At 50.4% G+C, this 15,503-nt stretch overlaps 2 protein-coding genes and 1 pseudogene across 2 annotated transcripts in view; 2 read left to right on the top strand and 1 right to left on the bottom strand.

Moving 5' to 3' along the window:
- The first annotated feature begins 1,074 nt into the window (after positions 1–1,074).
- Positions 1,075–3,984, top strand: LOC138195807 (retinol dehydrogenase 7-like; annotated as a pseudogene).
- A 570-nt stretch (positions 3,985–4,554) lies between these two features.
- Positions 4,555–8,061, bottom strand: atp5f1b (ATP synthase F1 subunit beta). The gene is made up of 10 exons (XM_069145489.1): positions 7,925–8,061; positions 6,983–7,156; positions 6,711–6,885; positions 6,478–6,599; positions 6,185–6,369; positions 5,902–6,060; positions 5,680–5,802; positions 5,374–5,586; positions 5,069–5,270; positions 4,555–4,978 (listed from the first exon to the last, which is right to left on the bottom strand). The coding sequence occupies exons 1-10, from the start codon at positions 8,025–8,027 to the stop codon at positions 4,881–4,883; spliced, it is 1,554 nt and encodes a 517-aa protein (XP_069001590.1). The 5' UTR covers positions 8,028–8,061; the 3' UTR covers positions 4,555–4,880.
- The window catches only part of LOC138195804 (collagen alpha-1(XXVIII) chain-like), a 29,386-nt gene continuing 21,124 nt past the window's right edge, over positions 7,242–15,503 (top strand). Inside the window, 4 exon segments of the mRNA XM_069145488.1 lie at positions 7,242–7,478; positions 8,975–9,075; positions 13,320–13,482; positions 14,372–14,934. Of these exon segments, the coding sequence (XP_069001589.1) occupies positions 13,329–13,482; positions 14,372–14,934 (717 nt within the window). The 5' untranslated portion in view covers positions 7,242–7,478; positions 8,975–9,075; positions 13,320–13,328.

Consider the following 15,503-nt stretch of genomic DNA (forward strand, 5'->3'; position numbering starts at 1 on the left):
CCAATGCCCCCCCCCCCCCTTTCCTCTCCCCCCCAGCAGACCACAGCGAAGTACAGTTCACTGGCCACAACAGACTGGTAGAACATCTCCAACATCTCGCTGCACACATTGAAGGATCGAAGTTTCCTCAAGAAAAAGAGTCGACTCATCCCCTTCTTGTAGACAGCGTTGATGTTGGTCTTCCAGTTCAGTCTGTTGTCATGGAGACACCAGGTACTTGTACTCCTCCACCATGTCCACCTCCTCTCCCAGAACTCTCAGCGGTTGTGGAGCCGTCGTCTTCCTCCTGAAGTCGACCACCATCTCTCTGGTCTTGGCCACGTTCAGGAGCAGGTGATTTCTACCAGCCCACTCCACAAAGTCCTCCACTACTGCTACTGCTACTCGTCCTCCCGTCCATCCCTTATACATCCGACCACTGCAGAGTCATCAGAGAACTTCTGCAGATGTCTTGACTCTGAGTTGTACTGGAAGTCAGTTGTGTAGAAGGTGAACAGGAAGGGAGACAGAACAGTTCCCTGTGGAGCTCCAGTACCACTGACCACCGTATCAGACAGCACACTGCCCAGACGGACAAACTGTGGTCTGCCTGTCAGGTAGTCAGTGATCCAGGAGACGGTGGACGCGTCCACCCCCACCACCCGCAGCTTTAATGATTGTTGTGAAAAAAACAAACTATACCGCCATCACCGGGTCTAACCAAAAACACATACTGTTTATGAGTACATTCATCGAGTTGAAATAAGTGTTATTCAAAGGAAACTGAGCTTGCTTGAGGTTCTTGGAGTCAATTCACCTCAAATCCAAAAGGCTGTATTGAGTCTCAGGTCCTCCAGAGCCTCAAACCAGTCCAGGTTACCTTCAGATAAAACATACATATATATATATATATTTAAATATTCCATCATTTTTCTGTGGTAACTTTCTGATATGTGTTAAATATCTTAAAAACATCCATGGCTTGTATAAAACAAAAAATACTGTTCTTAACTTTCACCTGCAGTTGCAGTAATTTGTCTTCCTGCCGCTAGGGGGCGCCTGCTGTCCTCTCCTCGGCTCCGCCGCTCTGTAGTTGGTGGACGGGGGGGGGGGGGAGTTCACCTCCCACACCGTCACCCACTTCTAGACTTTGGAAGTCTGTGTTCACACCGGCGTGGAGAGTCCGCGAGCACAGCTGAGCAACAGGTGAGCGATATACACAAACGATAACGTGCCTTTTAAAAAAAAACAACAAACAAAAAAAAACAACAACAACAAATTATTTTAAACACGATAAACGTACAGCGCGAGGAGGAGTTACGAACAAAGTGTGTGTTTGTACTCCAGGAAAGATAACGTCGGGTTTGTTTTTTTTTTAAATCAGGTACGTCGAGCTCTTGCACTTTGAAATCAGTTCACGTTGTTGCAACATGGCAGCGCCGAAGTCTGACGGGCTCGCGAATTAGTTTGAGGAACTTCGTTTATGGAATATAAGCGGAAATGTCCCGTTAATTGCGTAATAATTCGTTCCCACCGAGTTCTGGCGTTTTTATTCGGATTTCACTTTTTAAACCGGCACGAGGCACGAGCTTAAACAAATGGACCTTACTGTGTGAATTAACGCGTGCTCTTATTTTGAAACGCTACAAGTCACGGTGGAGTTAAAAGTACAAAATAAGAGTCAGCAAATGCACAAGTTTCTAAAAAAAAAAATAAAAAAAAATAACGTGGCATTATTATATTTAAATGAAAGCGTGTAATTTGAGGTCGAAGGGTATTGGAGCTCTTATTTTGAAACGCTACAGGGCACAGTGGAGTTAAAAGTACAAAATAAGAGTCAGCAAATGCACAAGTTTCTAAAAAAAAATAAAAAAATAACGTGGCATTATTATGTTTAAATGAAAGCGTGTAATTTGAGGTCGAAGCGTATTGGAGCTCTTATTTTGAAACGCTACAGGGCACAGTGGAGTGAAAAGTACAAAATAAGAGTCAGCAAATTCACAAGTAGCCAGAATAACGCTGCTGTTATTATATCCGGTAGCTTATATTATTATATTTGATAGTTAGTGATGCTTTAATGTGAGTGCAAATGTCATGTGGTGACTTTCAGCCGCTTGTCATGCGTGTCCTCATATTACCCATACTGCCACAAACCGCTCGCTCGTCTCATTTTGGCCCACGTTTGTCCTCGCAGCCATGTACCTGTACCTGCTGGCCCTGGTGCCCCTCTACTACCTGTACCGCTGGGTCCGGGAGCTGCCCCGGGTGTCGGACCGGGGCGCCAAGCACGTGTACGTCACGGGCTGCGACAGCGGCTTCGGCCAGCTGCTGGCCCGCCACCTGGACGAGAAGGGCTTCCGGGTGATCGCCGGCTGCTTCACGGAGAAGGGCGAGGAGGACCTGAGGAAGTCCTGCTCCGGCAACCTGACCGCGACGCACCTGGACGTGCGGTCCAAGGACAGCGTGGCCAAGGTGGCGGCGATGATCAAGGAGAAAGTCGGGGAGCGTGGTGAGTGGGTGTCACTGGCGCTGGTGCAGACCGACCCTCTGAGATATATACATTAAATATATTTTTTATTTACCCTAGCGCCAACTTGAGGTCCAAAACCGTTGGTTTATGACCTCGCTGCTGCACCTTTTTATTTTCTGCTCATTGAATGTTGGCATTCTTCCACAGTTCAATCCGGTTTTATATACATTTATACAGAGGAACTCAACAATTCAACAATTCCCATGAAAGCCGTAGGAGGAAAAAAACACAAAAACTCCCACAGAGAGAAGGAAAAACAACCTTTTCACTGGCCGGGGACGTCTGCAAAACTGAGAGGCGACCGGCACGAGACGCAGCGAGAGAGCCGATGCGTCACCGCCTCCTTTTGAATGTTGCTCTGCATGCGCCGACGTGCTTTTATTCAATTATTATTATTTATTTGACTCTCTTCTCCTCGCGGGCTCCTCAAGTTGCGATCGGGAAACGCTTTTTAACGCGCCGCGGGTCTGTCCCTCCAGGCCTCTGGGCGGTCGTGAACAACGCCGGCGTCTCCGTCCCCTCGGCGCCGTGCGACTGGCTCACCGTCGACGACTACCAGTCCATGCTGGACGTGAACCTGACCGGCGTGATCGCCGTGACGCTCAGCGTGCTGCCGCTCGTCAAGGCGGCGGCGGGGGCGGGTGGTGAACGTGGCCAGCGTGTACGGGCGCGTCAGCGTCACGGGGGGCCCGTACTGCGTCTCCAAGTTCGGCGTGGAGGCGTTCAACGACAGCCTCAGGTGAAACGGGGGGGGCGGGGGCGGGGGGGGGGGGACGTTCGATTTAATCGTTCGCCACTTTGCGGTCGCTGATGCGCAACCATCTTCCCCCCCCCCCCCCCTCAGGTTGAATATGGCGCCTTTCGGCGTCAAGGTCCTCTGCATCGAGCCGGGCTTCTTCAAAACCAACGTGACGGACAGCGCCATCCTGACCAAGAACGTGAACACGCTGTGGGACCGGCTGCCGCAGGACGTCAAAGACGACTACGGGAGCGACTACCTGAAACGCTGTAAGCGTGGATCATCCCGTTCGCTTTCGTTCTCCTTTTTATGATTCGTATCTTTTTGCTTTTGCCTCTCCATCGCTCTGACTCGTTGTCCCTCCCCTCCGCCCTCCCCCGCCCCCGCAGCGTTAGCGGTGATCTCCAACACGGTGCCCAAGATCAGCGACGGCGACCTGATGAAGGTGGTGAGCTGCATGGAGCACGCCGTGGCGGCGGTGCGGCCGCGCACCCGCTACTCGCCGGGCTGGGACGCCAAGCTGCTGTGGCTGCCGCTGTCCTACATGCCCACCCGGGTCATCGACGGCTTCGTGCAGAGCTCGGCCGTTCCCATCGCCAGGCAAATGAAGTAACGCCCCCCCCCCCCCCCCCCTCCCCTCCCCTCCGGCACGCGGAGCAAACACAGCATCTCGACTCGCTTTTTTTTTTTTTGTGTGGTTGTTTTCTTTTGCAGAGTTGTTTTCAAGGCCACGTTATCTAAAGGCAGATAGAGAGGCGGGTTCAAACGGCCGCCGTGAAAGGCGAACTGCTATATTGTTAATTCTTGAGTTTGATTTGCAGTCCTGATTCCATAAAAAGCTTCTAAGCTGCTTTCCAAATAGCACACTTTGTTCCTGCTTCCAGTACTTTCTGTATCTGCCCTCAAAGTGTGTACTGATACGCACCTTCCTCGTTCATAAAAAAAAAAAAAAATGCACTTTGAACTTTGTTTGTTTGTGTCCGTCGCGATCCGCAGCACCAGATTTAAACGACACTTGCGATTTCTTCTCGTTTACTTATTCGTTTAAACAGGGTGGAGCAGAGGATTGTGGGTAAGAGCTGCGTATCCTTTTGGTACATACTAAATAGTCTGGTTTAGGAAATTAAACTTTAGGAAAATGCATTATCGTGTGGCCCGAAACATTTTGACACGTAGTATTTGTAACGCACAATATTGACAATAAGCATATTTGAAAAGCTACGAACGTGGACTTAACATTTCAAATATCTGTTCCAAGGTTAAATGAGCTCCTTCAGTTTGAAAACAAACGAAACCCATCCAACTATTCAGTCCACCGCTTTTATTTTCAGTACGTGACAAAAAGCTGCAACACAGTTTTAGGAAAGCTTTAAACATGGCTCAACGGCGCCACCTTGTGGTCAGATGATCGACAACATCTACAAGCGCTTCAGGAAATATACAGTTGACAAGTTGGTTGTGTAAAGACAGCATTTTTACTTTTTTTTTATTCCATCTTCCATTGGAAACATTAAATATAACTTTTCGTATTTTTCAGAACGATGAAACGTGTACATTTCGACATGTTTTACAAACCGAGTGCCCCCTAACCACAGGACCCCCCCCCCTTTCTTCTTCTTCAGTTTCGACGGTTTACGAGTGCTCCTCGGCCAGCCTCTCGGCTTTCTGGACCACCTCCTCGATGGGGCCGACCATGTAGAAGGCCTGCTCGGGCAGGGGGTCGTACTCGCCTGCGGGTGGGGGGAGGAAACGGGTAGACATTTATTAAAAAAAAATTAGCATTGGTGTCACACTTGTAGTCACGTGGCGGTGAGCTGTACCGGCGAGGATGCTCTGGAAGCCCTTGATGGTCTCCTTGAGGGGCACCAGCTTGCCCGCGTGGCCGGTGAAGACCTCGGCCACCTGGAAGGGCTGCGACAGGAAACGCTGGATCTTGCGGGCGCGAGCCACCGTCAACCTGTCCTCCTCAGACAGCTCGTCCATACCCAGGATGGCGATGATATCCTGCAGGGATTTGTAGTCCTAAAAAAAAAAAAGGGAGGAGGGAGAGTAAACGAGTTGAAAGCCCCGATAGATTATTAGCGGCGTCGTGAAGATTGAAGTCATTATTATAAAAGTGCCGAACCTGGAGGATCTTCTGCACACCGCGGGCGACGTCGTAGTGCTCGGCGCCGACGATGTTGGGGTCCATGATACGGGAGGTGGAGTCCAGGGGGTCGACGGCGGGGTAGATGCCCAGCTCGGCGATGGCGCGGGACAGCACGGTGGTGGCGTCCAAGTGGGCGAAGGTGGTGGCGGGGGCGGGGTCAGTCAAGTCGTCAGCGGGCACGTAGATGGCCTGCAGAAAAGAAGAAGAAGAAAAAAAAAAACTCTTAGTTTTCTGTTCTTTTGGTTGTTTTTAGCAAATCCAATCCGGGATGTGGAACTTCACCTGCACAGATGTGATCGAGCCTTTCTTTGTGGTGGTGATTCTCTCCTGCATGGTTCCCATGTCGGTGGCCAGAGTGGGCTGGTAACCCACAGCGGAGGGGATACGACCCAGCAGAGCCGACACCTGAGAGGGGAACTCCAGTCAGTGTCACACTTACTACTAAATCCGATTTATCTTGCGGTTTTTTTAATTTTTAGGGGATGCGACTGAAGATGAACAGACCTCGGAGCCGGCCTGGGTGAAGCGGAAGATGTTGTCGATGAAGAGCAGCACGTCCTGACCCTCCTGGTCACGGAAGTACTCGGCCACGGACAGTCCGGTCAGGGCCACTCTGGCGCGGGCGCCCGGGGGCTCGTTCATCTGTCCGTACACCAGCGCCACCTAGCGGGGGAACACGGTGGAGGAGAGTCGGAGATTTTTAACTGCAACGCCTCAAAATTGTACCCCCCCCCCCCCCCCCCCCCCCCCCCCTTTTCTCTTTTTTGCGGCTTTCCACCATCCTCACCTTGGAAGTGTTGTCGTTCAGGTTGATCACACCGGACTCGATCATTTCATGGTACAAGTCGTTTCCCTCGCGGGTACGCTCTCCCACGCCGGCGAACACGGAGTAACCGCCGTGGGCCTTGGCCACGTTGTTGATCAGCTCCATGATCAGCACGGTCTTGCCCACACCGGCACCGCCGAACAGACCTGCGTGGCCACGAGGAGACGTGGGTTAGCGTTCGGGATGCTATCGAGCGACTTTAAAAAAATAAACGAAAAGACTCCAGTGTGCAAATGGTGGCCACGAGCGCGTACCGATCTTTCCTCCCTTGGCGTAGGGAGCCAGCAGGTCCACCACCTTGATGCCAGTCACCAGAATTTCCTGCTCCACACTCATGTCGGTGAATTCAGGAGCCTCAGCGTGGATGGGTGCAGTCCTGGGGGAGGTTGTTGTTTTTTTAAATTTATTTTATTAAGACGTTTAACGCGTGCCAAATGTAACTATTCACCGTGTTAAATGCGAGTTCTTGTTTCCAGCGTGCACTCACTGTTTGGTGGAGATGGGACCCCTCTCGTCGATGGGCTCCCCGATCACATTCATAATCCTGCCCAGGGTCTCGGGGCCCACTGGGATTCTGATGGGGGCGCCGGTGTCCAGGACCTTCTGCCCACGGACCAGACCCTCGGTACCGTCCATGGCGATGGTACGCACCGTGTTCTCCCCTAAAAAACAACAACAACAAAAATCAGACGGTAAATCACAGTCTCCTGTGTACTGAATGGTGTGATTTCAGGGGGTCTTGTGATCCGGCCCGCTCACCCAGATGCTGCGCCACCTCCAGGACCAGCCTGGCCTCGCGGCCGCTCACTTCCAGGGCGTTGAGGATGGGAGGGAGACCCTCGTCGAACTGGACGTCGACGACGGCACCGATGACGGCCACGATGCGGCCGTGGGCGACGCTGGCGGCGGCGGCGGGTGCGACATAGTCTCGGCCTGTGAAATGTAATGCACACGGAGGAGGGAGGAGGAGGAGGGAGGAGGTCAGTCAGCTGTGACCTTGTGTTGTCATCACGTTCGCCCACTGTAAAGCACCGTGCGCGGTCACAACACGTCTCAATGTCAAGTCATTGCTGTCGGTTACACTATCGATCCGCTTCTTCTTTTTATTATTTTTAAATGTTGGAGTTCAACTTTAAATAACACAATTAACAAAGCAGCAAGCGCACGCGCGTCTGCGTGTGACGTGACAGATGAATGAAGCGTACGTCAAGCTAACGTGGCTAAAGCTGCTCCGCATATGTTCAATGACAACGAGGTCTGTCGAGTATAATAATCCTCGTGTTTCTGTCGTTATTATTATTATTACTACTACTATGATTATTATTGGGCCCTTCAACGCGTGAACTTCGCCGGTGACCGGACGGATCTCCTGACCCCCGTCGCGCTAACGTTAGCCGCGCCGCGCCGCCTCATGTCGTCACACAAAGGTCATTTCTGCTGGCGCGAGGACAAACGCAGCCTGCTCGCCTCCAGGTGGAAGACACCGCGCAGCAGGAGCACGTGTACGCGCGTGGAGCCGTTTCATGGTTTGGATCAGCTGCTACGCCATTTAAAATTTAACATTTCCCCCCCGGTGAGGCCTGCTTAGCATGTTGCTAGCCGCCCGCTGACGTTAGCATCGCTCGCGCCCTCTGTCCCGACATCTTCTCCTCGACAACAACAAACAAACAAAAAAAAGCCACCGAGCATTGCGGGACTTACGTGAGAGGACGGCCGGTGAGCCGATGAGAGCCTTCAAGGGCTGGACCCCAGGCTTGAGAGCCTGCAGAGCTCCGGTGCAGCAGCGTCCCACAGCTCCCAACATTGTCAAAATGGCTGAAGGTGGAAGGAGACGGAGGACCTCGGGGCTTTATATAGCGAATGGCCGCCGACGCCGACTGCGCACGCGCGCGACGTCAACCGGCTTAGACCGAGCATGCGCAGTTTGCTCCCAGCGCGTTCCCGTCTGACGCCCTCCGCGGAGCTGGGCTGTCACCGTGACGGCTGAGTGACAGCCCAAAACAAGGTTACACTTTATTTATCAAAGTGATTTAATCATTTTAAATCGGTCCGCGTGGACCTGCGTGGAAGCACGTGGTCTAAACTTTACAGTGACGTCACACAGTGTCCCGTATAGCAGTTTACCGCAGCACCAGTGACATTTGTGTCTGCGGTCCCCTGCGGGGGCTCACTGGAGGTCACTGATAATGGCCTAATTCACCAGAGAAATAGCAAAATATGTCCACGGGCTGTTACTGAAAACTGCAAGACTCTTCCTGTGTTTAGAGAGCGTGAACTATAAATCATCGTTTTATTATAATAGCTCAAGATCAGCTGTCAGACATCATCCTGCCACTTGAAACACACAGTTTTGGAAAGTACATTTACTCAAGTACCTAATAATCGTATTATACGCAACTTGAATGTTTCATGCTTCCACAAAATATACTTTTATATAAAAGTTTAATGTCGGCAGTAAATTTGCAGATTAAAGTTTCTCATGCAAATAGATCAGTCAGTTTATAAGCTGTAATATTTTGTTATAATTTAAGATCCTCAAGTGATGCCAACTGCTTTCATGCATCTATAATAATAACACAAGAAATAATGACACAGCACTCCAAAAAGGGGACGTTTGACCTACTTTTAATACTTTAGTGTCTTTCTACATCTTTTTTGTAAAGATGTAAAACTTTGACTTGTAATGGAGGTTGTTGTTGTTGTTTTTTTTTTGACTGCTCCCTTCATTTCTTTCTCATTTCTTATTTACAGATTGAAAATTATAACTAAATATGGATGGATGGCATCGGGACGCAGACTTGTAACACCACCGCGTCGCCACTAGAGGGCGCTGCTGGACCACAAGAAACTAAGTGGGTTGGAGCAAGCATGTGTGTTTCTTTTTATTTCAGAGGGTTGAAATCATCAAGACTCAAGTTAAAAATATAGAACAGGATAATATTTTTGTTTAATATATATATATATATATATATACACATATACATTGAACGAACACGCAATTCTTCTGATACTATTCTATTTCAACTTACTGCCTTAATATCAGCGCATATTCAGTATTCTTTGAATTAATTTGTAGTATTTGTTTCCTCTTGAGAAAACAAATCCTACCGTCCTTTTAAAATAAAGCCTGTCAGGATCCGTTTATTCTCGCCACGTACAGCCGAACAGTGTTCGATGTAAACGTCCCGACCGCAGGTGGGTTCAATCAAAACCAGCTCAGTGTTTCCAGTCACGGTCGTCCCGCCTGTGAACGGTTGTTTAAAAATTCCCCGGCTGCGTTGGATATCGACTGTAACTGACTGAACAGGGCTCGGCATCCGTCCGATGTGCCCGCCGGGCGTATATATACATGCATATATATATATATACATCTCTGCTAGTCTGAATCCGTCTGTGGAAAACCCAGTGCATATTTTGAATATAAAGCATCGCCTCAAAAGTTAACGTCCGCCCGAGGGCCTCGTGTTTTTTGGGGGATTTTGCCGGGGGTGGGAGGGGGGGGGGGGCAGGTGTAAAAATGCGTTTCGTAAGAAAGTTATCAGACGGCCGCGAGTGTTTGCGAGGTTGCCGTTGCCGTAGCGACGGGGATCCGGATTGTCGATACGAGAGGCGATACAAGAACGGACGCGTCCGTCTGATGCAGCCCCGTGGTTACTATTTAAAGAGTTCCGCTTCGGCTGTTACCGGGAAAGCGTGACGTCCCTCCGCACGGAGCGACATGTGGAATTTAGGGCCGGGTGTTGTTCGGTGACGTTCGATACCGGTGCCGATACCTCGACTACTTCTTTTGAAGTTTTTGTGAAAGGTCTGAAATTGAATCTTAAGATAAGATATGATCATTTTAGCCAAATTGAGTTTTTCTCAAGTCGGCATCAGAGGAACCTCAGAGTGATACTAGCACGGCTGTAGAAAACACATGTCCGAGTATGAATTTGTTCACATAAAAGTAGCTCACACAGCTGGTTTGGGGTGGAGCTCAGCTACGTGCACAAATGCCCCTAAACGTGAGTCGCTCCCGGAGGTAAAAAGGCGGGAGACGGATGTAAAACCTCAGTTTAGGTGCAAAAAAAAAAAAGTAAAGAGACAAACAAACCAAAAAAAAACCGTTATATCTCATAAATCCATTTTCATCTGTCGTTTCACACGAGTCCATCTGAACGTTTCTGATCAGGAAACTGCGTTGCGCAATAGGGATTTATTTGCTGTCATCCCTCCTTCAGATCCCGCTGCTATTAAATAAATAAAAAAAAAAAAAACGATCCGCCGTCATCTTCCGAAAGCGCCCGAATCGACGTGACGGTTCGAGAGGCGTCGGGTCGCGTCCTCGCCGCTGTAAATATACGGTCGAGGAACTCGCGTTGTCTTGTAAAAACGGTCGTTAAAGGCGAAGTCGCAGGGAAGATAGCTGCAGGGTTGACGTAAAGTGTTCGCTTCCGCAGTCATAAAACCAAAGACCTGCTGTTGTTTTCTCTCCGAGGGAACTTTAAAAATCACTTGTGTGTGGCCTTACGTTAATAAACTAAAACCAACAAAAAACGCCGCGCTTGCACTATATTGATGAAAAAAAATATTTGCGGAAATGGGCGTGGCCTACTTTTTAGGGCTTACCGTCGTCCATTGAAATGTCACCTTTGTACGGCCTGCGGTTAAGGCTAACAGTGACAATCAGAGCAAACGCAATACTGTTCCACCGCCACTGGTGCCGTTGGACCCCGAGCGACATCGAAAAAGCGAGTTTAGCAGTTTTTGCGCGAACACAATCATCGCCGGAAATGGCCGATCGTTCGTTTGGACGGAATAGCAACGATGGCGACGGAAATTCCCAGAAACCCTCGCGTCGCTGAATCGGCGCGCCGCACCGAGGAAGAGGGGAGCCCGGACGAGATTTAAGGGAGGCCCCCGCTCACCTTTCCCTTTTCTCGCAGTCGTACAGCGGCGCAATAAAAACACAAAAAAAAAAACACGCGACTCCGGTTGCAGCTTTTACGCTCGCGAGACGGGTCCCACGGTATTTTTACGAGTCCTCTGATCCGGGACTGCACAGGAATTATAATAAGATCAAGGAGCCGAGGCTTCGCTCTGCCGCTGGTAAAAAGGCACGCATCGGGTTTCAATAAAAAAAAACCTCCAGCGATTCTGAAGTCGCTCATTGTTGCAGCTTTCTAGGAGGAAATGTACTGAGTCCGTTTTAGAAGGAAGGTTTTGGAGGGGGGGGGGGGGGAGGATGTATTGAGATATCAATAAATCAATTAAGGTTTACCTGAGGGTGTTTCAGTAGCTGTTCTCTCTATTCATTGTCTCCTCTCAGATTCCTGGATATCTTGTGTTTACAGTAAATCATGCCATTCGCAGGAGTAACAAACGACTGCCGTGGGTGTTTTCACAGGTGACTCGGTTCGCTGCCTTTGCGAGGTGTGTCGCCTCGAGGTACGAATCTCCGATTCGGGTTTTTTTTTTTTGTGTTGTTTTTTTTTTTTTCCCCCCAGCTCTCTGGGATATTGTGTGGGTGAGGCTCTGGAGGCACAATCAAAGAAAACATAAATAAAAGAGTCTTTTAAAAGCAGATACGTGAAATATTTATTTTAATAATAATAGATCTACGCGTAACGTGAAGGCTGCTGCTTGCTTAGAGATGCATAACTGTGCAGGTCCCTCTAGCTTCAGGGAGATTCATACCTTCTTTTTTTTTCGCCTTTTGTTTTTGTTTGTTGTCACGAGTTAGACTCGAGCTGTTTTCAGAAAAATAACTTCTAAAAATAACGTCATTTTCACTCCTGGCTCGGCCGACAAACAAGGAAAGCTGCCGAACATCCGTCATCAGTACATTTGCAGCTGAAGCGCTGTTTTAAATTTCCTCGGACGTTGGCGGAGGCCAAACTTCGCGACTTTCGTCCCGCTGAGCAAAAGCGGAAACGGGGCCCTCGTCTTGCGCCGGACGACGGCGTCACGTCAGCGCGTGTAATGCGCCCACCGGCCCACTAGGGGGCAGCGTGTCAGCGTCACGTTCTGCCTCGCGTCGGCTGACAAAAAAGTAAGTCGGCTCAGGTTTAAGCAGCTAAAAAAAAACCAAAAAAAAAAAACCAGGGTGACAACTTTTTCCGACATCGACTCGTGCCCGTGTTTTATTTCCACGGCTGCTTACGAGGACTGTAAAGTGGTCGCGAAAAACAAAAACGGCGGAGGATTTGGCAGTTGCGTAACACTGGCCAAAAATGAGAATAAAACGGTGTTGAGAGAAGCGCGCGAGCTTCTCCGTCTTCGTCCTTTAGAATTGACCTCCTCACCGGCCACCGGGACTTTACCGAGGACGTCCCGTCCCCCCCCCCACCCCAACGCGTCCTCAGCGGCCCTTCGCCGGCCGCGTAACACGGCGACAAAAGCTGATGAAGCCTTCCTTTGATCTCTCCTCGCTGTCAAAAAAAGACAAGACAAATTGCTCCTCTTCCCAGAGGCTTTCTCTCCTGCTCCTGTTGTTCTTGTTTTTTTTAATAGCACATCTAACAAATAAAAAAAAAAAAATGAAAAGGGAAAGGGCGCTCATTTATAGAGATTGTGTGTATCTGCCCGCGGTTGCCCCCCCTCCCCTCCCCCCCCTCTCCCCCCCCCCCCCCCCCCAAAAAAAAGGGGGAGTGGGCCTGGACTTTCATTTCCAGCGAAGCTTTTTGAATGGTTTGGATTTGAGGGTAGTCCGACGAAAAGAGGAAACTTCTGGCAACACTTCTTTCTTTCTTTCTTCTTCTGGTGCTCCCGGTGGGACTTTACGGTTCTGACTTGACTCCCAGCTGGAGATCCGAGCACTTCGGAAGAGGAGCCTCAACTTTTGACGCTCGGGACATGGAACCGAACTCTCCGTGAATTAATCAGGTTGTTTTTTTTGTTTTTTTTTGCACCTTCTCGACTCGGTGAATTTTCCCGCAGTATAACAGAACCCGTTCGGACACCTTAAACTCACATTGCGAGGTATGCGTGCTTGTTAAAGCTTGTTCAGATTCTTTTTTTTTTTTTTTTTTTTTCTTTCTTTCTTTTTTTTTTTTCTTGGAGGGTATTAAAAACAGGACGATGCCTGATCCCGTCTTCTCTTTCTTTCCTTTCCAAGGGAGAAGTCATGGTCCCCTCTCTGCACTGGCTGCTGCTGCTGCCGCTGCTGTGGGGCGTTCAGGGTCCGCGGGCGCAGGACTACGAGGAAGACCACGAAGAAAGGGCGGCGACCCCCAAGAGGAAGAGCAAGCTGCTTTCGTCCAATACGATAAACGGCAAATGTAAGTTTATTGTTTTAAGGACTTTCAGAGGGGCGACGAGAGATTTATTTAAAAAAAAAAAAGAAAATAAATAAAAATGTAAGGGATTTGTGTAAGATAAAAATAAAAAAAATAGTGGTGCCACAGACGGCAACAAAAAAAAAATATGACACGATACTCAACGAGGACATCGCTGTAGGATGCAATCCACTCGGACTGATCGTATCTCCGGGGCCTCTCGGCGTCATCCATCTCACCGTGCGACCGCTCCGTGCTCGGTTACCCAAATGTTTTATTCGCTGAGATTCCCGTTTCCCCGGGCGAAATTCTCGCCGTGACACATTTCTGTGAAGATTAATGTGATTTATCCTCCGTCTATATTAGATCTCTGTGACCTCCTTCCACCCGCTGAAGGTTGGCGCGGCAGGTTGATTTGCTTTTACCCCTCCCCCCTCCCCCCTCCACCAAAACGACATGTTACATTCATGAACTCATCACGCCGCGGCGGCCCGTCGAGCCCGAACGGGTCAATAAATCAGCTTTCTGAAGGCTTCCGCGGAGAAAACATTTCACCCCCGCTCTTTGAAACCCTTTCGCCCGCGATCGGTACGGTCTTCGTGTTTGGCCGCATCCGAAAGCAATAAGTGATCCGTCTCGACAAAGACGTCTCGACGGCCGGCCGTCTTCCGACCGCAAAGCGTCGTGGGAGGGAGTCCCTTTTTGTTTGCTTCTTTTCAAATTTGGAATTTCTTTTTCCTTTTTCCCGCCGAGATTTACGATACGAGGATCGATGCCGCTCGCGTGTCCGTGCGCTAGATAAGAAGCCAGTTAGCCTGTTAGCGTCAGCAGAGTTAAATAACACTCGCGGTCACTAAAAAGCTGGCGTCTCCGCCGACGCTCTTCCCCGCAGCCGCCGTCGACGAGGACTGCCGCTTGGAGCTGGCCTTCCTGATCGACAGCTCGGAGAGCGCCAAGGACAACCACGCCCAGCAGAAGCGCTTCGCCGTGGACGTGACGGAGCGGCTGCGGGGCCTGCGGCTGCAGACGGGCCGGGGCCTCGGCGCCCGCGCCGCCCTCCTGCAGTACAGCAGCCACGTCATCGTGGAGCAGACCTTCGAGCGGTGGCTGGGCCCCGAGCAATTCAAGGCCCGCGTCGCGGCCATCGGCTACCTCGGCCACGGCACCTACACCACGTACGCCATCACCAACCTCACCCGCATCTACCTGGAGGAGTCGGACGCCGACAGCATCAAGCTGGCCGTGCTGCTCTTCGACGGCATCTCCAACCCGCAGAACCCGGACATCTCCTCGGCGGTGATGGACGCCAAGAACCAGGGCGTCCGCTTCTTCACCGTCGGGATCACGCCGGGGGCCAACGTGGCCGGGCTGCAGCAGATCGCCAGCACGCCGGCGTCGCGCTACCTGCACAACCTGCAGGACGTCGGCATCGTGGACAAAGTCATCGAGGAGATCGTGAGTGAAACGTCGCCGCGCTCGTGCTCGCGTGCAGAAGTGTTCGCCGGCAGCTTTGGATCGAGCGCCGGGCGCGCGAGAAAGAGCCCGCGCGACCGGCGGCGCCCTCCGGTGGGCGTCCGCGACGTCAGAACCGGAAATGGACTTTTAAGTCCAGAGTTAACGGGGTCATGGCGTGTTCGCTGTCGTTTACGGAAATGCTTTGGAAGTAAAAAAAAAAAAAAAAAAAAAAAAAGTCGTATCTGCTGTATTTTTAGTTTTTCTCTGTGGTTTAATATCACCTCCGATAAACACGTCAAGGTTCCCGACGCTTTTAATCTTCCCCCTTTGCCGTTTTGCATTTCCTACTCGCCTGCTGGCTTGCAAAAAAAAAAAAAAAAGTCCGTCGCCTAGCAACAGCATTCTCGCGACTTAATAACCGCTTACGCACACGCGTCGTAACCACGGGTACCGTCCAAACGCGGCGTTATTCTACGCGTCGACCTTCATTCACTCCCGTACGGTCGCGGTTCAACCAAAACTTTACACGGTCTGTCTTTACAGTGGGATTTAAAACAAAACAAAAAACA

This window comes from Embiotoca jacksoni, unplaced genomic scaffold (assembly GCF_022577435.1).
Source record: "Embiotoca jacksoni isolate LCO1_2020_lvr unplaced genomic scaffold, fEmbJac1.0.p SCAF_126, whole genome shotgun sequence".
Classification (NCBI taxonomy): domain Eukaryota; kingdom Metazoa; phylum Chordata; class Actinopteri; family Embiotocidae; genus Embiotoca; species Embiotoca jacksoni.